General features: G+C 48.3%; 1 protein-coding gene across 1 annotated transcript; it reads right to left on the bottom strand.

Annotated features, from left to right (window-relative positions):
* Window positions 1–2,042: 2,042 nt before the first annotated feature.
* Window positions 2,043–16,858, bottom strand: LOC132084550 (calcium/calmodulin-dependent protein kinase type IV-like). The gene is made up of 10 exons (XM_059489732.1): window positions 16,660–16,858; window positions 16,307–16,369; window positions 12,646–12,728; window positions 12,484–12,556; window positions 10,747–10,837; window positions 10,580–10,654; window positions 8,910–8,985; window positions 7,437–7,563; window positions 5,861–6,013; window positions 2,043–2,925 (listed from the first exon to the last, which is right to left on the bottom strand). The coding sequence occupies exons 1-10, from the start codon at window positions 16,852–16,854 to the stop codon at window positions 2,218–2,220; spliced, it is 1,644 nt and encodes a 547-aa protein (XP_059345715.1). The 5' UTR covers window positions 16,855–16,858; the 3' UTR covers window positions 2,043–2,217.
* Window positions 16,859–21,639: the final 4,781 nt, after the last annotated feature.

Below are 21,639 nucleotides of genomic sequence, written 5' to 3'. Positions count from 1 at the left end.
CTCTGAAAGATTGAGGTGTCCTGTGCAAGTACCTCATTCCTTTAAAAAATACCCCACATACACAGTTCCTATTTTAACTACAAAAATTACCTTTTAACTACAAAACTACATTTACCCCACTATTAAAATGTTAATACAGCACTGCTAATCAATGCAACAAAATACATATAATAAATATCTGTGTAGAGCCATATCATATCCACTTTTTCACAAACTGGTTGAACTACGACTTCCTAAAAAACTCAATTCCTTATCTGCTTAGAACACCAACCCATTCCACCCCAAATCTTTGGATTTTTAAGGAAAACAGCAAACACAGAGCCCACACTCAGAGGTTGGATGCTTTATTCACTGTCTCTACTTGGTCACCACCACACTGCAGCACTCACTCAAACACACTCTGCAAACAGACCAAAATTCACCTCCCCACCAGGAGTGCATTTCCCCCATCTTTAAATACCTGTGGAATAACAATAATAATAAATAAACTCCAGTTCTGGTTTGGTTTGCAGTTCCCTTCTTCATCCCACTGCTGGAGATATTCTGTGTAATTGATTTGTCAATGTAATTCCCATTTTATTGGGAATTCTGCAGCTGTTTCTCAGCCTCTCCCTGCTCTGCAGGCTCTGGGGGTGCCAGCCTGGTCATTAATCAGCATTTCATGTCAAAGGATAGAAAATAGTCCTTTAAAACCTGGCTTGGGGGACACCAAGGCAGAGTTCAGGTCCCACAGAGACACAACACAGAGCTGGAGCTGAGCACCTTGCAAGGCTCAGCCCTCAGGGTTAGGAAAAGGAGAGGGAAAAATGCCAAAAATGCAAAATAAAAGGGGGAAAATTCCCTGTGCTGCAGAGTCCCACGGGATCAGAGGCTTCATTTCATCCTGGGACACCTCTCTGGGCAGCTGCTCCCCACAAAAGAGCAGCTCAAGTTCAAAAAGTGCAGCTCTGGCCAAAACCCCTCTTGAACACCCCATTTCTCTGCTGTCTTTGGCTCCCCAAACCCCCCTGAGCTCCAGGATGGATCCTCACTCTGAGCTATTTTGATTTCTGTTTGTGCTGAAAAAAAAACCCCAAATCCAATTTTCCTCCCCCTGCTCTGTCACCCTCAGGTCCATCACTGCTGCACCACCTTTGGCAAAACATCCAATTTTGGGGGTTTTTTTGCCCTCCCCACCCCAGCTGCTCAATTCTGCACCCCCATCCTGGGGGAGTGAACCTCCTGTATAAATTTGGTGGGATTTTTACCCTGAACACAGCATTTTAAGCCCAAAATGTGGGGGTGCACGTGATGGTTGCTGCCTTGGGGCTCAACCTGCAATTCCCACATGGAATATGGCTTTTGCCGACTTGCTCTGTATCAAAATTTGTAAATGGTTTGGTTATTCTTTATCCTGCCTTTTAAAAAAAATTAATTTTCAAGAAGTTTGTCTGCTGTTTTCATTAAAAAATAAAAATTAAAAAGTATAAATGCAGCGGCCTCCCTCAGGGAACAGCAGTTATGTGGCAAAATCTCACAATATTCAAATTCCTGTGTTAAAATGGTGTCAATTCTGACCTAGAACACCAAGGGGAGGCTGGACCAGCATTCCCAGACCCCACCACCACCAGCAGGGATCCACAGCAAGGCTGAAGGTGGGGAACACACCCAAAAAACACAACCCAGGGCTGGGGAATGACAAGGGGAGCACTGGCACGGGCTGTTCTCCAGAGAGGATTGAATATTTGGAGCTCCTAAAACCCCTCCTAACACAGCAGCAGCCCCACAGCTGGGCTGGTGACAGCACTGGATGTGTCACAGCTACAGCAGAAAAATAAAAAAAACAATTTTCAGGATTATTTACAGGAACCCCTTAAAGACAACTCGCTGCCTTTGCAGGGAAAGGTGGGAGGAATCCTGGTTGTGCCTCGATTTTTGGCATCCTCCCAAACCACTGCTGCAGAGTGGGAAGAAAAGTCACTGCAGTGTCCCCTCAGGTGGTGGGGACAGACACAGGGACAGCGAGGGGGCTGGCAGGACAGGACACGAGGATGGCCCAGGACAGGACACGAGGATGGCCCAGAGCAGTGGCCAAGGCTCGGTGGTGTCACCTGCAGGGCCATTAACTGTCACAGGCAGGCCCTGGCACAGCCACTGGGCCCACATCAGGGTGGTCACTCTGGAACGTGGCCACCAGGCCTTTGGGGGGGGTGGTCACTCTGGAATGTGGCGGGATTGTCACTGGAACGTGGCCACCGGGCCCACGGTGGGTTGGTCACTCTGGAACACGGACATTGGGCCCATGGTGGAGTGGTTGCTCTGGAATGTGGCCACCAGGCCCTCAGTGGGGTGGTCACTCTGGACTGTGGTGGGATGGTCACTCTGGAACGCAGCCACCGGGCCCACATTGGGGTGGTCACTCTGAAACGTTGCCACCAGGTCCTTGGCAGGGTGGTCGCTCTGGAACGTGGCCATGGAGGCCACGGTGGGGTGGTCGCTCTGGAATGTGGCAGGGTGGTCACTCTGCGCCATGGTGGGGTGGTCACTCTGCGCCATGGCCACCAGGCCTTTGGTGGGGTGGTCACTCTGGAACGTGGCCACCGGGCCCTTCGCAGGGTGGTCACTCTGGAATGTAGCCACTGGGGCCCCATTGGGGTGGTCACTCTGGAACGTGGCAGGGTGGTCACTCTGGAACGTGGCCACTTGGCCCTTGGTGGGATGATCACTCTGGAACGTGGCCACCGGGCCCGCATTGGGGTGGTCACTCTGGAACGCGGCAGGGTGGTCACTCTGGAACGTTCTGAGCTCTGTGCCGGCCCCGGGGCCGCCGTTCCCCGTGGGCTGGGCCAGGCCCCGGGGTCCCCCCTGGCCGCGGCCGCTGCGGGAGCAGTCGTGGTGACTGTGGTTGCCCAAGCGGCTGGAGGCCACCACGGCCTTCATGGCAGCCTGGGATGGAGGCAGAGAATCAGGGAATTGTGGAATGATGCGAGGGGATCACCCAGCACAAATCCTGGCCTGGCCCAGGATGCCCCAACAATCCCACCTCAACCATCCCACCCTCACAATCCCACCCCAACAATCCCTCTCCCACAATCCCATATCCCAAAAATCCCACCCCAAAAAGTCCCATACCCACAATCCCATCCCAAAAATCCTGCCTCCACAATCCCATATCCCAAAAATCCATTCCCCACAATCCTATCCCAAAAATCCCATCCCCACAATCCCACCCCCAACAATCTGGCCCCCACAATGCCATCACAAAAAATCCCACCTCCACAATCCCAATCATACCCCAACAATCCCATCCCCACAATCCCACCCCAACAATCCCATCCCAAAAATCCCACCCCAACAATCCCATATCCCAAAAATCCATTCCCCACAATCCTATCCCAAAAATCCCATCACCAACAATCCGGCCCCCACAATCCCATCCCAAAAAAATCCCATCCCCACAATCCCACCCCAAAAATACCACATCCCCACAATTCCATGTCCCAAAAATCCCACATCCCCACAATTCCATGTCCCAACAATCCCACCCCAACACCCCATCCCAAAAATCCCACCCCAACAATCCCATCCCAAAAATCCTGCCTCCACAATCCCATATCCCAAAAATCCATTCCCCACAATCCTATCCCAAAAATCCCATCCCCACAATCCCACCCCCAACAATCTGGCCCCCACAATGCCATCACAAAAAATCCCACCCCCACAATCCCAATCATACCCCAACAATCCCATCCCCACAATCCCACCCCAACAATCCCATCCCAAAAATCCCACCCCAACAATCCCATCCCAAAAATCCCACCCCAACAATCCCATATCCCAAAAATCCATTCCCCACAATCCTATCCCAAAAAATCCCATCACCAACAATCCGGCCCCCACAATCCCATCCCAAAAAATCCCATCCCCACAATCCCACCCCAAAAATACCACATCCCCACAATTCCATGTCCCAAAAATCCCACATCCCCACAATTCCATGTCCCAACAATCCCACCCCAACACCCCATCCCAAAAATCCCACCCCAACAATCCCATCCCAAAAATCCTGCCTCCACAATCCCATATCCCAAAAATCCATTCCCCACAATCCTATCCCAAAAATCCCATCCCCACAATCCCACCCCCAACAATCTGGCCCCCACAATGCCATCACAAAAAATCCCACCCCCACAATCCCAATCATACCCCAACAATCCCATCCCCACAATCCCACCCCAACAATCCCATCCCAAAAATCCCACCCCAACAATCCCATCCCAAAAATCCCACCCCAACAATCCCATATCCCAAAAATCCATTCCCCACAATCCTATCCCAAAAAATCCCATCACCAACAATCCGGCCCCCACAATCCCATCCCAAAAAATCCCATCCCCACAATCCCACCCCAAAAATACCACATCCCCACAATTCCATGTCCCAAAAATCCCACATCCCCACAATTCCATGTCCCAACAATCCCACCCCAACATCCCATCCCAAAAATCCCACCCCAACAATCCCATCCCAAAAATCCTGCCTCCACAATCCCATATCCCAAAAATCCATTCCCCACAATCCTATCCCAAAAATCCCATCCCCACAATCCCACCCCCAACAATCTGGCCCCCACAATGCCATCACAAAAAATCCCACCCCCACAATCCCAATCATACCCCAACAATCCCATCCCCACAATCCCACCCCAACAATCCCATCCCCACAATCCCACCCCAACAATCCCATATCCCAAAAATCCATTCCCCACAATCCTATCCCAAAAATCCCATCACCAACAATCCGGCCCCCACAATCCCATCCCAAAAAATCCCATCCCCACAATCCCACCCCAAAAATACCACATCCCCACAATTCCATGTCCCAAAAATCCCACATCCCCACAATTCCATGTCCCAACAATCCCACCCCAACACCCCATCCCAAAAATCCCACCCCAACAATCCCATCCCAAAAATCCTGCCTCCACAATCCCATATCCCAAAAATCCATTCCCCACAATCCTATCCCAAAAATCCCATCCCCACAATCCCACCCCCAACAATCTGGCCCCCACAATGCCATCACAAAAAATCCCACCCCCACAATCCCAATCATACCCCAACAATCCCATCCCCACAATCCCACCCCAACAATCCCATCCCCACAATCCCACCCCAACAATCCCATCCCAAAAATCCCACCCCAACAATCCCATATCCCAAAAATCCATTCCCCACAATCCTATCCCAAAAAATCCCATCACCAACAATCCGGCCCCCACAATCCCATCCCAAAAAAATCCCATCCCCACAATCCCACCCCAAAAATACCACATCCCCACAATTCCATGTCCCAAAAATCCCACATCCCCACAATTCTATGTCCCAACAATCCCACCCCAACATCCCATCCCAAAAATCCCACCCCTACAATCCCACCCCAAACTCCTGCAGCTCTGGCAGCCTCAGGTTGAGGAAATTCAATGCCCAGCACCCTTGGGGGAGGAACCTTCCCTAAAATCCATCCCAAAAATCCCCTGACACTGCTCCAAACTGTCCCTTGGGATCCAAGTGGGTGTTGGCACAATTCTGCCCTGCCAGGCCATGGATGGGGACAGTTGTCTGTCACTTTGATTTTTTAAAATTTTCTAAGTTTTTTGATGTTTATATACATTTCCGTAACAAACTTTTCCACACCCTTTTTGTAACTAACTTATAATTTTGCATTCGTTTATGGAAGAAGAGGAATTTGATAGGCTGTTGGTTTGTTTAGTGTTGTTGGAGAGGTGGCATTTTTACTTTTTAATCCACTGCCACTTTTAGAAATCTATTAATTGTTCGAGGCAGAAAATGAACTTTCCTTTCAGGTGTCCCCTCCTCACCTTCAGTTTCCTCCTGGCGTTGAATTCCTGCAGTTTCCTCTGCGTGCTGTCCATGTGAGCGAATTTTGCTGCTTTCCCAGTGACCCAGGGGTGCTGCAGGGCCTGGTGAACCGTCAGCCTCTTCTGGGGATCCAAAACAATCAATTTCCTCACCTGAAAGCAGCAAAACCGCTGATTTTTGTTATTTCGTAGTAATTCGCGGTAAAAGAAGGGAGATTATAATTAATATGGAACATATAACTCATAAAATCAAATAAATAATCAAAATAATTGTAATAAATCATAAAATTTGTCATAATAAATCATAAAATCAATAATAAAAAGAAGGAAGAAATAAAGAAAAATGAATAAGAAATAAAATAGAAAGAAATAAAATTAATAATAAAATCAATAATAAAAAGAAGGAAGGAAGGAAGGAAGGAAGGAAGGAAGGAAGGAAGGAAGGAAGGAAGGAAGGAAATAAAATAGAAAGAAATAGAAAATATAAATAAAATGAAATAAAGTTAATCATAAAATCATTAACAAAAATAAGGAATAAAGAACGAAAGAAAGAAAAAGAAACAAATAAGAAGCAAAATGGAAAGAAATAGAAAATAGAAATAGAAAGAAATAAAATTAATCATAAAATCAATTATAAATTAATAAATATATTTAAAAATCAAACTAATAAATGAAATAAATTAATCATAAAATCAATCATAAAAAATAAGGAATAAATAAAGGAAATTAAAGAAAGCAAGAGTGCATAATAGTAAAGAAATAAATAAATTCACATGAAAAAATAATTCATAGAAATGTGGGGGAAATAAATAAATTTAATTAGATAAATATATGCAGAAAATACATGAAAATAAAATAATGAAATGCAAGAAATAAAAAATATGTGGTTAATAAATGAAAATATATAAACAAAAGCAATAAATAGATAATAATAAAATCATAAAATAAGTGAAACCAATAATGAAAATAGTGATAAATAAATAAATGAAAATTTGTAGTAAATAAATGAAAACTTGTCATAAATACATAAACATAAATCCATAAATAAATAAATAAATAAATAAATGTGATAGATAAATAAATAAAATTAAAGAAATTAATAAATGGATAGAAATTAAATCATAACATAAACAATCAAAATGTTATAAATAAATACAGAAATGAATAAATAAAGGGATCAAAATGAAATCGTAAAAGAAATCATAAACATGTGGAGGAAATAAATAAAACTGAATAAATTAAGAAATAAAAATAAAGTAAGGGAAAAGAAAAAGGGAAAAGGGAAGGGAAGGGAAGGGAAGGGAAGGGAAGGGAAGGGAAGGGAAGGGAAGGGAAGGGAAGGGAAGGGAAGGGAAGGGAAGGGAAGGGAAGGGAAGGGAAGGGAAGGGAAGGGGTAAAATGATGTAAAATAAAATAAAGTAACAAAATAAATAAGATAAAAATAAAATAAAATAAAATAAAATAAAATAAAATAAAATAAAATAAAATAAAATAAAATAAAATAAAATAAAATAAAATAAAATAAAATAAAATAAAAAATGTTACAGTTTCCCAAGCCCAGCAGTGCCTCACTCACCAAGTCCTTGGCGTTTGGGGACACCTCGTCCCACCAGGGAGACACGAACTCGTAGTCGCAGGTGAGGATGCGGCCGTACATGTACTGATCCCCCCGCGGGTCAAAGAAGGGCTCGAAGCCACAGAGCCTGGGGGGACAGAGCCGTGGGACACAGTGGGACAAACCCTGCCACCCCCCTGCCACTGTCACACCCTCTGGAAAATCCCTAACCCAGGATTTCCTCTCCTGGGAAGCTGAGAAGCCTCAGAGAAAATGAAACCAGCAATTGTCTGATTGCTTCTCCTGTGGTTGGCTGCTCCGGAATGTGGCTGGAGATTGTTTAGCAATTAGTTATTGATTGGTTTCGTGTGAATTGCTTTTACTTAATGACCAATCACAGCCAGCTGTGTCAGAACACTGGACAAAAGTCACAGGTTTTCGTTATTGTTCTTGTTAAAATTTCTGTCTGTGTCCTTTCTCTATTCTTTAGCATAGTTTTAGTGTAGTATTCATTAATATAATATAATATAATATAATATAATATAATATAATATAATATAATATAATATAATATAATATAATATAATATAATATAATATAATATAATATAATATAATATAATATAATATAATATAATATAATATAATAGTGTAGTATAGTATAGTATATAAAAGTATATAAAAGTATATAATAGTATATAATATAATAGTATATAATAGTATATAATATAATAGTATATAACAGTATATACACTAATATAATATAATATAATATAATATAATATAATATAATATAATATAATATAATATAATATAATATAATATAATAGTGTAGTATAGTATAGTATATAAAAGTATATAATAGTATATAATATAATATAATAGTATATAATAGTATATAATATAATAGTATATAACAGTATATACACTATTATTATATACATATATTATATATATAATATCATATCATATAATATCATTATAATATTATAATTAATTATAATATTGTTATGATTAAATTATAATAATTTATAACTTAATCTTAATTATAAGCTTAATTATAAACTTATATTAATTTAATTATACACATTTTATTATTATAAATTATATATTAATAAGATTTTAATACATTATAATTATAATAAAATTAGAATATTATAATAGAATAATATGTTATAGTCTATATAATATAAATATATATTATGGTATATACAATATTATATTATAAATATATATTATGGTGTATATTATATTATATTATATTATATTATATTATATTATATTATATTATATTATATTATATTATATTATATTATATTATATTATATTATATTATATTATATTATATTATATTATATTATATTATATTCCTTCTAAGAACATAGAGTCAAATTAATTTCCTCCTTCCTCCTGGGGACCCTCCAAATTCAACACCCCCCAGCAGGGACAGAGGGGACAAAGTCCCCCTGCTGTGTCCCCTGGCTGTGACACTCACAGGATGTAGGTGATGACCCCCACGCTCCACATGTCCACCTCTGGTCCATAGGGACACCCGTGCAGGATTTCGGGGGCTGGAAGGAAAATTTGGGGGTCAAACACATCCTTAAGGGGGTCCCAGTGGAGAAAACCCTGCTGGGCACTGGGATAAATGGGGAGAAGAAGGGATAAATGTGGAGGAAAGGGGATAAATGTGGCTCTGTGCCAGCCAAATGTGGCACAGCCCCAGCTATTCCTGCACTGAGCTGTGCCCAGCCTCAGGTGGGGAAAACCCCCTGGAATGTTCCTCCCACCCCGATTTTCCTCTTCCACAATGTCTCTCCCTCCCATCCCAATTTTCCTGTCCCCAAAATGTCCCTCTCACCCCAATTTTCCTCTCCCACAATGTCCCTCTCATCCTCCCCCCCCAATTTTCCTGTCCCCAGAATATCCCTCTCTCTCTCCCACCCCAATTTTCCTGTCCCCACAATGTCCCTCCATCCCTCCCAGCCCAATTTTCCTGTCCCCAAAATGTCCCTCCCTCTCTCCCACCCCAATTTTCCTGTCCCCACCATGTCCCTCTCATCCTCCCACCCCAATTTTCCTCTTCCCAAAATGTCCCCCTCTCCCCAAAATATCTCTCTCTCTTTTCCACCCCAATTTTCCTGTCCCCGGAATGTCCCTCCCTCTCCCTTCCACCCCAATTTTCCCTCCCTCTCTCCTACCCCAATTTTCCTCTCTCCCAAATGTCCCTCCTCTCTCCCACCCCAATTTCCTCTCCCCACAATGTCCCTCTCTCCCTCTCTCCCCAAAATGTGTCTCCCTCTTTCTCACCCCAATTTCCCTCTCCCCACAATTTCCCTCCCACCCCAATTTTCCTCTCCCAGAATGTCCCTCCCACCCCAATTTTCCTCTCCCAGAATGTCCCTCCCTCTCCCTTCCACCCCAATTTTCCCTCCCTCTTTCCCACCCCAATTTTCCTCTCCCAAGATGTCCCTCCCTCCCTCCCACCCCAATTTTCCTGTCCCCAAAATGTCCTTCCCTCTCTCCCACCCCAATTTTCTTCTCCTCAAAATGTCCCTCTTCCTCTCTCCTCAAAATGTCCCTCCCTCTTTCCCACCCCAATTTTCCTGTCCCCAGAATATCCCTCTCTCTCTCCCACCCCAATTTTCCTCTCCCCACAATGTCCCTCCATCCCTTCCACCCCAATTTTCCTTTCCCCTAAATGTCCCTCTCTCCCTCACCCCAATTTTCCTGTCCCCACAATAATCCTTCATCCCTCCCACCCCAATTTTCCTCTCCCAGAATGTCCCTCCCTCTCCCTTCCACCCCAATTTTCCCTCCCTCTGTTCTACCCCAATTTTCCTCTCCCCTAAATGTCCCTCTCTTTCCCACCCCAATTTTCCTGTCTCCACAATGTCCCTCTCTCCCACCCCAATTTTCCTGTCCCCAAAATGTCCCTCCCACCCCAATTTTCCTGTCTCCACAATGTCCCTCTCTCCCAGCCCAATTTTCCTGTCTCCACAATGTCCCTCTCTTTCCCACCCCAATTTTCCTGTCTCCACAATGTCCCTCTCTCCCAGCCCAATTTTCCTGTCCCCAAAATGTCCCTCCCACCCCAATTTTCCCGTCCCCACAATGTCCCTCTCTCCCTCCCACCCCAATTTTCCTGTCCCACTCCCCTCTCACCGCAGTACCCCGGCGTCCCACACACGGTTTTCATGGTGTCCTGTTCATCCACGATCTTGGAGAGCCCAAAGTCACCTTGCAGGGACACAAGGGAGTGGCAGTGCCATCACGGAGGGGCACTGGGACCCCCTCTCATACCAGGACCCCTGGCCAGGTCCCCAACCCACCGATTTTGAGGGGTGCATCGGGGGACAGGTCAGCATAGAGCAGATTCTCTGGCTTCAGGTCCCGGTGCACGACCCCATTCTCGTGCAAATACTGCAAAAAAAGGAAAAGTGGGGTGTGAAAAGGAAGTGAATTGCCTCAGACAGAATTTGGGAGGTGACAGCAGCGATTGGGGACCTGTCACAAACTCGGGGCCAGCTCAGGAACAGCCACCATTGTGGTAAATCCATTTCCAGTCAGGATTTCCTGTTTTTTAAACCCTCCCGTTGCCATGGAAACTGTGGGATGCAAAGCAGCCCTGACCTTCCTCCTTCCTCCTCTCCATCACCTCTAAGAGCAGATCCATCTTCTCCCAGTGGTGCCTTTGGAAGGGCAAGGGTGAGTGGAGAAATGAAGTGTTTGGGGTGGGGGCAGCTCTGGGTGCCTCTGCCCAGGGATATTTGGGATGGGGGCAGCTCCAAGCACTTTTTCTCAGGGATATTTGGGACGGGGGCAGCTCCAAGCACTTTTTCTCAGGGATATTCAGGGTCAGTGCAGCTCCAGGCCCTTCTCCTCAGGGATATTTGGGATGGGAGCAGCTTTGGGTGCTTCTCCTCAGGCATATTTGGGATGTGGGCAGCTCCAAGGACTTCTTTTCAGGGATTTTTGGGATGGGAGCACCTCCAGGCCCTTCTCCTCAGGGATATTTGGGATGGGGGCAGCTCTGGATGCTTCTCCTCAGGCATATTTGGGATCAGTGCAGCTCTGGATGCTTCTCCTCAGGGATATTTGGGATCAGTGCAGCTCTGCGTGCTTCTCCTCAGGGATATTTGGGATAGGGGCAGCTGCAGACATTTCTCAGGGATATTTGGGATGGAGGCACCTCCAGGCCCTTCTCCTCAGGGATATTTGGGATGGGAGCAGCTTTGGGTGCTTCTCCTCAGGGATATTTGGGATGGGGGCATCTACAGGAATTTCTCTGGGATATTTGGGATCACTGCAGCTCTGGGTGCTTCTCCTCAGGGATATTTGGGATCAGTGCAGCTCCAGGTGCCTCTCCACAGGGATATTTGGGCTGGGGACAGATCCAGGAACTTCTCCCCGGGGATATTTGGGATGGGGAGAATCTCCAGGCATTTCTCAGGGAAATTTGGGATCAGTGCTAAAAGTGCAGCTCCAGGCCCTTCTCCCCAGGGATATTTGGGATGGGGTCATCTCCAGGCATTTCTCCCCAGGGATATTTGGGATGGGGGCATCTCCAGGCCCCTTCTCCTCAGGGATATTTGGGATGGGGTCATCTCCAGGCCCCTCTCCCCAGGGATATTTGGGATGGGGTCATCTCCAGGCCCCTCTCCCCAGGGATATTTGGGATGGGGGCATCTCCAGGCCCCTCTCCCCAGGGATATTTGGGATGGGGGCATCTCCAGGCATTTCTCCTCAGGGATATTTGGGATGGGGTCATCTCCAGGCCCCTTCTCCTCAGGGATATTTGGGATGGGGGCATCTCCAGGCATTTCTCCTCAGGGATATTTGGGATGGGGGCATCTCCAGGCATTTCTCCTCAGGGATATTTGGGATGGGGGCATCTCCAGGCCCTTCTCCCCAGGGATATTTGGGATGGGGGCATCTCCAGGCCCCTCTCCCCAGGGATATTTGGGATGGGGGCATCTCCAGGCCCCTTCTCCTCAGGGATATTTGGGATGGGGTCATCTCCAGGCCCCTCTCCCCAGGGATATTTGGCTGCAGCCCCTCCCCATTACCGAAACAGCCTCCAGGATCTGCTTGACCACGTGCGCCGCGTCCCTCTCGCTGTAGAACCCCCTCTCCACGATCCTGTGGGCACACGGAGCCTTCAGCCCCCTCCATCCTCCTCCTCCTCCTCCTCCTCCTCCCAGGATCCATCCCCTGGAGCTGATCCTCACCTGTCAAAGAGTTCTCCCCCCGTCACCAGCTCCAGCACCAGCGCGATCTCCGAGGGCGTCTCGAAAATCTCCTTCAGCTTGATCTGGGAAAACGGATAAAAATGAAATAATAAAAGAAACAATGGCAATGTTATAAATAAATAAATGAAGGAATTAATAAATAAAGGGATGAAAATGAAATCATGAAAGAAATTGATCTGGAAAACGGATAAAAATGAAATAATAAACAATCACAATGTTATTAATTAATTGATTAAGGGATAAAAAATGAAATCATAAATGAAATAATATCCCTATGGAGGAAATAAATAAATAAATAAATAAAATAAATGAAACTGGAAAATGGACAAAAATGAGATCATAAAAGAAACAACCACAATGTTATAGAAGAATAAAGTAATTAATAAATAAAGGGATAAAAATGAAATCATAAAAGAAATCGTGCCCATATGGAGGAAATGCATAAGTTAATAAATAAAATAAAATTAATAAATAAATAAAAATAAGTCAAACTGGAAAATGGATAAAAAGGAGATCATAAAAGAAACAACCACAATGTTACAAATAAAGTAATTAATAAATAAAAGGATAAAAATGAAATAATAAAAGAAATCATACCCATATGGAGAAAATAAATAAATAAAATGAATAAAACTGGAAAATGGATAAATAAGTGATCATAAAAGAAACAATCACAATGTTATAAATAAATAAAGTAATTAATTAATAAAGGGATTAAAAATGAAATAATAAAAGAAATCATAACCATATGGAGGAAATAAATAAAACTGAATAAATCAATAAATAAAAATAAAGTAAGGGAAAATAAAAAAGAAAAGAAAGAAAAGAAAGAAGGGAAGGGAAGGGTGACAGGAGGGATTTAGGAATGTGGGGTGTGGGATATGGGATGTGGGATGCAGTGTGGTATTTTCTGGGGTCCCCCATTAAGGGGAGGAAATTATGAATCTGACTTCATGTTCTTAGAAGGCTAATTTATTATTTTATGGTATTATATTCTATATTAATATGTTATACTAAAACTATACTAAAGAACAGAGAAAGGATACTTACAGAAAGTTTAACAAGATACTAAAGAAAAACCTGTGACTCTCCAGAGTCCCACACAGCTGGCTGTGATTGTCATGAAATAAAAACAATTCCCATGTTGGATAAACAATCTCCAACCACATTCCAAAGCAGCAAAACGCAGGAGAAGCAACCAGAAAATTATTGTTTTCATTTTTTCTCTGAGTTTCCCAAGAAAAGAAATCCTGGCTGAAGGGATTTTTCCAGAAAATGTGACAGTGCCAACGCAGGAATGCTGTGCTGGGAGGAGACTTTGACCACCAGGGAGGGTGGAAAGGGTTATTCAGAGCAAACATTTCCTTCCTCTGTTTGTTTGATTTTTCTTGATTTGTTTTCACCTGAATTTTTAAAAATATTTTTGCAGCAGCCCCACTCACTTAACAGGGATTAAAGCTGAATGTGGGAATGTGCAGAGCCTTGATTGTCTTCTCATTTCTGAGCTTGTTTGGCAGAGAGCATTGGAATTTTGGAGGTCTGTGGGCACCTCAGAGCCTCCATCCAGCCCTGGGGTGTAACTCCAGCTGCATCCCATGGGATGGATCCTGATCCTGCACACCTGGATGGATCCTGATCCTGCACACCTGGATGGATCCTGGTCCTGCACACCTGGGATGGGATGAAGGAGAGCCAGACACACCCTGTGGGGTCACAGCCACTCTGGGATCAAGGCTCTGGAAATGTCCTGCAGCAGAAGAGGCACCAAACCCTTGTTTTCCTCCTGACTTTTTGTGATTCAGTTCCCTTTGTGCCTCCACAGCCCATCTGGAATTAACAATTCTCTCTTAAAGCAACGTCCAAATGCAATTTTTTTTTCCTTTTTTTTTTTTTTTTTTTTTTTTTAATGGAAACCCAAGAATTTCATGCTTCTTAAGACTTTTGTGACACTGCGAATTTCATGGGGCTTTAATCATTCCCTTCCCAGGCTGGGTGACAAGCCTTGATCCCCCGCGGGGTGAGAGACACTATGTGGCAGCTTATTGCATTATAATAATACACCGAGCTCTATAATTTTCCTATTAACTTCAAAAGTTTACAATCCTATTATCAGCCTCTGCCGAGGTCGGTGCTGCACGATAGCAGCAAATAATGGAGCAGAGCAGCTCCTCTTCAAACATCTCTTGAACCTGGGGATGAGCAGAACCCCGTGGAAACCTCGGGGATTTAAATATTCCAACAGGATGGATCCTCCTCTGTGCTTTAAGGAGAGGGGAGGGTGGAAATTGGATTTTCTGTGGTGTTCCTCATAACACATCAGAGAGGAGCCTCTTCCCATCCACCTGGGCTGCTCCAGGTGTGTGATTCCCATCCCTGTGTCTGTCCACATGTGCTGGGATGGGGGGAATGTCTCCATGGAAGAAGCTGAAGCACCAAAAACCACTGAAATACCCCAAAATGGGCCCACACCAAGCTGGCTGTCAATAATGGGGCAGAGCAGCTCCTCTTCAAACATCTCTTGAACTTGGGGATGAGCAGAACCCCATGGAAACCTCGGGGTTGGATCCTCCTCTGTGATCTGAGGAGCTGCCTGGAGAGGGGAGGGTGAAAATTGGATTTTCTGTGGTGTTCCTGAGAGAAGCCTCTTCCCATCCACCTGGGCTGCTCCAGGTGTGTGGTTCCCATCCCTGTGTCTGTCCAGATGTGCTGGGATGGGGGAAATGTCTCCATGGAAGAAGCTGAAGCACCAAATAGTCCCAAAACCACTGAAACACCCCAAGACAGGCTGAGAGTTTTAGGGACAACCTGTCTGCAGCGCTCTGGCCTCTTTATCTCTGTTTTTGGGATCTTTGGGACTTCTCTTGGCTTCATCTCTTGGCGTGAAGGTTTTGATGTCCTGACAATGTCCAATGATGTCCCAGTGATGTCCCAGCAATGTCCCAGTAATGTCCTGACCACAATCCCAACAGCAGCAGGGCCTGTCCCACCCCTCAGCCCCACAGCAGCTCCCAGGTGGTTTTTTCTGTCTCATTTCCTTAACTCAGGTGTTCTCCAAGCTCCTTTTGCAGTTTCCCCACAGGAACCATGCAGTTGGGAACGAGCCTTTTTTGGGGGGCCCCTGGCATTCCAGAGGGGCTCTGCTGGATTAGATCAGCTCCAACCCTGCTCCTGTTATCCCTGGAGTGCTGAGTGAGCAGGACACAGCCCCAGCCCGGCAGCCCTGGCCTCCCTTTTATCTCTGTGGCAGGATATTTTCCAGCCGAGCAATTTTCTGTGGGGTTCATTTGATCTCCTCGATGGAAATTGAGGTGGAAATCTCAAACCAGGGAGTGGGAAGCGGGAGGACAGGGGGGTCCTTGGCTTTGGATATCATAGCTGAGAACTCAAATGAGCTGAAAGGAGCAGGAATTTCATGTGGCAGAGAGAGGGGCATCACCTGGATGCTGTGAGTGAGGCAGGGAGGGTTTTCCATGGGGTGCAGGGAGAGTTTTCCATGGGGTGACGCCTTCATTTTACACCAAGGCAGGATGAGGATAAGGACATTCCAGCCCTTCCCGCAGCACCAGAGTGAATTAAGGGTGCAAACCCACCCCCAGCAGCCAAAGGGAGGTGGCAGCTGTGTCCCCAGGGCCCTACTCACGATGTTGGGGTGCGAGAGGCGCAGCAGGACCCCGATCTCCGTCCTCACGATCTTCTTGTCAATCTGGGAATCGACAAAAACCGATTGATTTTTTTGAACTGTGTGACGCAGATCTTGTGTCACCTGCACTGCCAGGCCTGGCTCTGGCTCCCCACATCACACCCAGCACATTTTATATCTGTCCCAGAGCCCACCCCAAATCACTTTCGTCCATGTGGGACCCCCAGATTGTGGGAACCATGCCCGGTGCCAGCCCCATGCCCATCCTGGTGCCAATGGGGAAGGGAGGAGAGACACCAGCACCCTCTCCCCAGCTCCTTGATGCCCCCCTTCCCATCCCCAGCCCCTCTCACCGTTTTCTTCAGGATCTTGGCAGCGTAGGGAGCTCCTGTGCCCTTCTCCTGGCAGCTGAACACCACCGAGGTGGCTCCCCTGGAGGGCAGAGGGACGTGAGGCTGGCACAGAGCTGGGGGTCCCTCTCCCCCTGTGCCCCCCAGCAGCACCTTTGGCAGTGCCAGGCCCTGGGAGCTCAGCGTGGATTCATTCATTCCACTCTTCACGGATCCTGCTTTCCATGGATCTCCCTCCTCCTGCATCCCCCCATTCCTGAATCCCCCTCCTCTTCATCCCTGCCCCCCTCCATTACTCAATTCCCCTCCTGTACCACTCTCCTTCATCCCCTTCCTCCTGCATCCCCCCCATACCTGAATTCCCTTCCTGTACCCCATCTCTTCATCCCCACATCCCCCTCCTCCTGCATCCCCCAATCCCTGAATTCCCTTCTTGTACCCCTCTCCTTCACCCCCACATCCCCCAATTCCTGAATTCCCCCCCATATCCCTTCCCTTCATCCCCACATCCTCCTCCTCCTGTATCCCCAAATTCCTGAATTCCCCTCCTGTACCCCTCCTCCTGCATCCCCACCCCTTCATCCTCCTCCGGCATCCCCCAATTTCTGATTTCCCCTCCTGTTCCCCTCTCTTTCATCCCTACTCCATATCCCCCCATTCCTGAATTTCCCCCCGTACCCCTCTCCTTCATCCCCACCCCACATCCTCTTCCTCCTGCATCCCCCAATTCCTGAATTCCCCTCGTGTACCACTCCCCTTCATCCCTGCATCCCCAATTCCTGAATTCCCCCCCTATATCCCCTCTCCTTCATCCCCACATCCCCCTCCTGCATCCCCCAACTCCTGAATTCCCTTCCTGTACCCCTCTCCTTCATCCCCATCTCACATTCTCCTATTCCTGAATTTCCCCTCCTATCCCCATCCCATATCCCCTGCCTCCTGCATCCCCGCCGTTCCTGAATTCCTCTCCTGAACCCCTCCCCTTCATCCCCTTCCTGCATCTCCCCATTCCTGAATTCCCCCAATTCCTGAATTCTCCTCCTGTACCCCTCTCCTTCATCCCCACCCCAAATCCCCGTCCTGATGCCTCCCTCTCCCGCATCCATCCCGGCTTTTCCAAGCCCATTTTAATTAAACCCGACTCCTACAGGGGGTTTAAATCCTTAAGCTGCTTTCACCACGGGACGGAGCCGCCGCGTCCCCGCTCGCTCGCAGCCCCTCGGCGACAGCGGCGACACCGCCGGGGCTCCATCCCAGCCCGTCCCGACACCAGACACCGCCAGGCGACACCGGCAGGCGACACCGGCACCGCCACCGGGTCCCATGGCGATCTCAGCTCGGGTTAATCGCGTTTCCCCAGCGCTGGACGGTGAAATCAGCCCAGGGGCTCATTTACAATTCCATCTCTCCCTGCCTGGCTCCTGCAGCAGATTAATTCCTGCCCCCGAGCCATCGGCCGCGTTTCACCGCACTTTGGCTCCGCCGCCTCGTGGGACGGAGCTCAGGCTGTGCCTGGAGGTGCCCGGCAAGATCAGACCCCAAAATCAGCGATTTTCACACCAAAACCTCCCCTGAGCACGCTGACATCCCCGCAGGCAGCTCCCGGGTGCTCTCCTGAATGAGGGATTTGTCTCCAAACCCAGAGCAGATTTTGCATCACCGTCATCCGGCTGAACTTGGGAACGGCGTTCCCATGGCAACGGCAGCGCTGGGTACCACTCCGGGATGCTGCGGGATCCAACCCTGCCCAGCTCCAAAATTTCCTCCCTTTTGCCAAACATCCTCCAGCAAACTTCTTTTTACAATTAAAAACTGATTTGGAAACGAATTGGGACGGCAGGGGAGGGGTGGCCACCACCTGCTGCAGCTCAGGAAAAAGGGCAAAAGCTGCAATTTGACCCCAAAATGGCATCGCTGCTGCTGCTGTGACCGCCACAACAATGCCAGGAGGTTAATCTTGGAATTTCCCAGCTTGTTTGATTTAAATCTGGTGCTGGAACTGGATGGATGGATTGGATGGATGGATGGATGGATGGATGGATGGATGGATGGATGGATGGATGGATTGGATGGATGGATGGATGGATGGATGGATGGATGGATGGATGGATGGATGGAAGGATGGATGGATGGATGGATGGATGGATGGATGGATGGATGGATGGATGGGTGGATGGATGGATGGATTTGGAAACAAATTGGGACAGGAGGAGAGGAGCGGCCACCACCTGCTGCAGCTCAGGAAAAACTGCGAAAACTGCAATTTGACCCCAAAATGGCATCGCTGCTGCTGCGACCGCCACAACAACACCACGAGGTTATTCTTGGAATTTCCCAGCTGTGCTGGACACTGGGCAGGACCCTCCATCCTCTCTCCAGAGCTGAATCCCAGCCAGGATCTGTCGCCTCTCACATTTTTTCCGCACGGCCAATTCGCAGCCCGATTCCCGGCGCTAACGAGCTCGTTTAGGAGCGCTCCGCTCGGCGTTTAGGAGGGCTCGGGGTGGCTCCTGTGCCCGCTGTGCCCGCGGCGCTGCCCCTCACACGTCCCCAATTATTGCAGCGCTTGCAATTCGCCACGCCTCGGCCCCGCAGCCGCCAATAAATATCCCAAATCAGCCTTGCCCGCCACGGGAGATAATTGCATTTGCTTTCCAGATGAACTGGAAAATGTCGAGCGATGGGGTTTGCTGAGAGAGCCTGAAATGCGCGGCTGGGAGCAGCCCCAGGCTGGGTCCTCCCCTCTCCATCCATTTCTTGCTCCATGGGGATTCCAGGTTGGATCTGGGTCCAGTCTTGGCAGGGAAGGCTCTGAGGGAGAGCTGTGCATGGAGAGTGGGCTCCCAGCAGCCCAAATCCCACCCAGATCCCACCACGCTGTGAGTTTGATTTAAATCTGGTGCTGGAACTGGATGGAGAATGGATGGATGGATGGATGGATGGATGGATGGATGGATGGATGGATGGATGGAGGATGGATGGATGGATGGATGATGGATGGATGGATGATGGATGGATGGATGGATGGATGGATGGATGGATGGATGGATGGATGGATGGATGATGGATGGGTGGATGGATGGATGGATGGATGGATGGAGGATGGATGGATGGATGGATGATGGATGGATGGATGGATGGATGGATGGATGGATGGATGGATGATGGATGGATGGATGGATGGATGGATGGAGGATGGATGGATGGATGGATGGATGGATGGAGGATGGATGGATGGATGGATGATGGATGGATGGATGGATGGATGGATGGATGGATGGATGGATGGAGGATGGATGGATGGATGGATGGATGGATGGATGGATGATGGATGGATGGATGGATGGATGATGGATGGATGGATGGATGGATGGATGGATGGATGGATGGATGGATGGAGGATGGATGGATGGATGGATGGATGGATGGATGGATGGATGGATGGGTGGATGGATGGATGGATTCATTCCAGGCCTGTTCTTCTCTCCTACATCCCTCTGTGCAAGTCTGGGTGCTGCCCAAGCCCTGGGCTGGTGTGGCCACACCTTGATACAAATCCTTAAATTCCTCCTTTCATCAAAACTGCCGCTTTTCAGGATTCTCTGAGGATGGAAACCCAGCCTGAGCCACCAAATCCCCCTGTTGTGAGCCAGGGCTCCGAGGCAGATCTGTCTCCCCCCATGGCACAGCCCAGAGCCCCCAACAAATTGGATCATCAACCTTCCCAGCACCCCCTGGCACCCCTGGAGGGATCTCAGCCCTCAGATGGGCTCTCCAAGCCAAACCCAGAGCTGGGAATTCAGGCTCTGGCATTTTGCATGGGGCTGCAGCAGGCAAGACTCTCATTGTCCACCCCCAAAGCTTTGGGGTGCTCAGAGAAGAGATGGGTGTCCCCATGATCCCACTGCCATGGATATGAGGATTATCCATCTCCACAGGCCCAGAAACCCCTGACCCAGCCTGCAAACCCCCAGTGAGCTCTGCCAGACCCTTCCTGCAGGGTCACAGCACAGGCCAGGGCCAGGTCACACCGGAGGGGAGGGTCTGTCACCATCCACCCCCTTACCCATCCTTCCTCAGCCCTTCTACATCCTGCTTGTCCAGCCCTTCCTCCATCCATCCATCCATCCATCCATCCATCCATCCATCCATCCATCCATCCATCCTCTTCCTATCTGTCCCTCCCTCCCTGCATCCTTCCCTGCATCCCTTCACCCCCCATTTCCTTTCATCCACCCTCCCAAATCCCTCCACCTCCCCCAAATCCAAACCCTCTGTATTCCTCAGCCTTCCCTACATCCCTCCATCCCTCCCCACATCCCTCCATCCCCCCCAAATCCATCCCCTCTGTATTTCTCACCCCTCCCCACATCCCTCCATCCCTCCTGCTTCCCTCCATCCCCCCCTGCCCCATCCAGGACCCTCTCCTGCCCCTCCCAGCCCCTCCCCACCCGGTACCGTCCCAGCTCGGGCCCCACGACGTAGAAATCTTCCAGGGCCGCCTCCCGGTGGGATCCATCGATCCAGAACTCGCTCTCGCCCTCGCTCTTGGACGTCGGCATGGTGGGCTGGGGGCTGCCAGCTGCCTGCAGCTGCTGGCAAGGCAAAGGGGAGCCCCCGGCACGGATGGGCGCCTCAACCCACCCAAATCCCCCCCGCGCTTCCCGCAGAGCCCAGATGGCTCGGGAAAAACCAGCGCTGGGGATTATCGAGCGCCGCGGAACCACAAATCCCCTTCCCACCCGGCACGTACGATGCTTTTCCCGAGATAATTCCCCCCGCTCTGAGATGTTTCCCCCCCTCCCGATTTTTTCCACCACCCTCTCCCCTTTTTCCCACCCCATTCCCACCTGTTTGGGTCCCCCCCAGCCCCTCCACGCGCCCCCCCCGGTAATTTTGGGGTGGGGTCGTGGCCCGGCACGTACCATTACCTGCGGCGCCGCCTCATCCCCGCCGCGGGGCGGCCGTGCCGAGGGTGGGCAC

Source organism: Ammospiza nelsoni, chromosome 27 (genome assembly GCF_027579445.1).
Source record: "Ammospiza nelsoni isolate bAmmNel1 chromosome 27, bAmmNel1.pri, whole genome shotgun sequence".
Lineage (NCBI taxonomy): Eukaryota > Metazoa > Chordata > Aves > Passeriformes > Passerellidae > Ammospiza > Ammospiza nelsoni.
The sequence above is the reverse complement of the archived record's forward strand: the minus strand, read 5'-3'. Positions and strand labels throughout refer to the sequence as shown.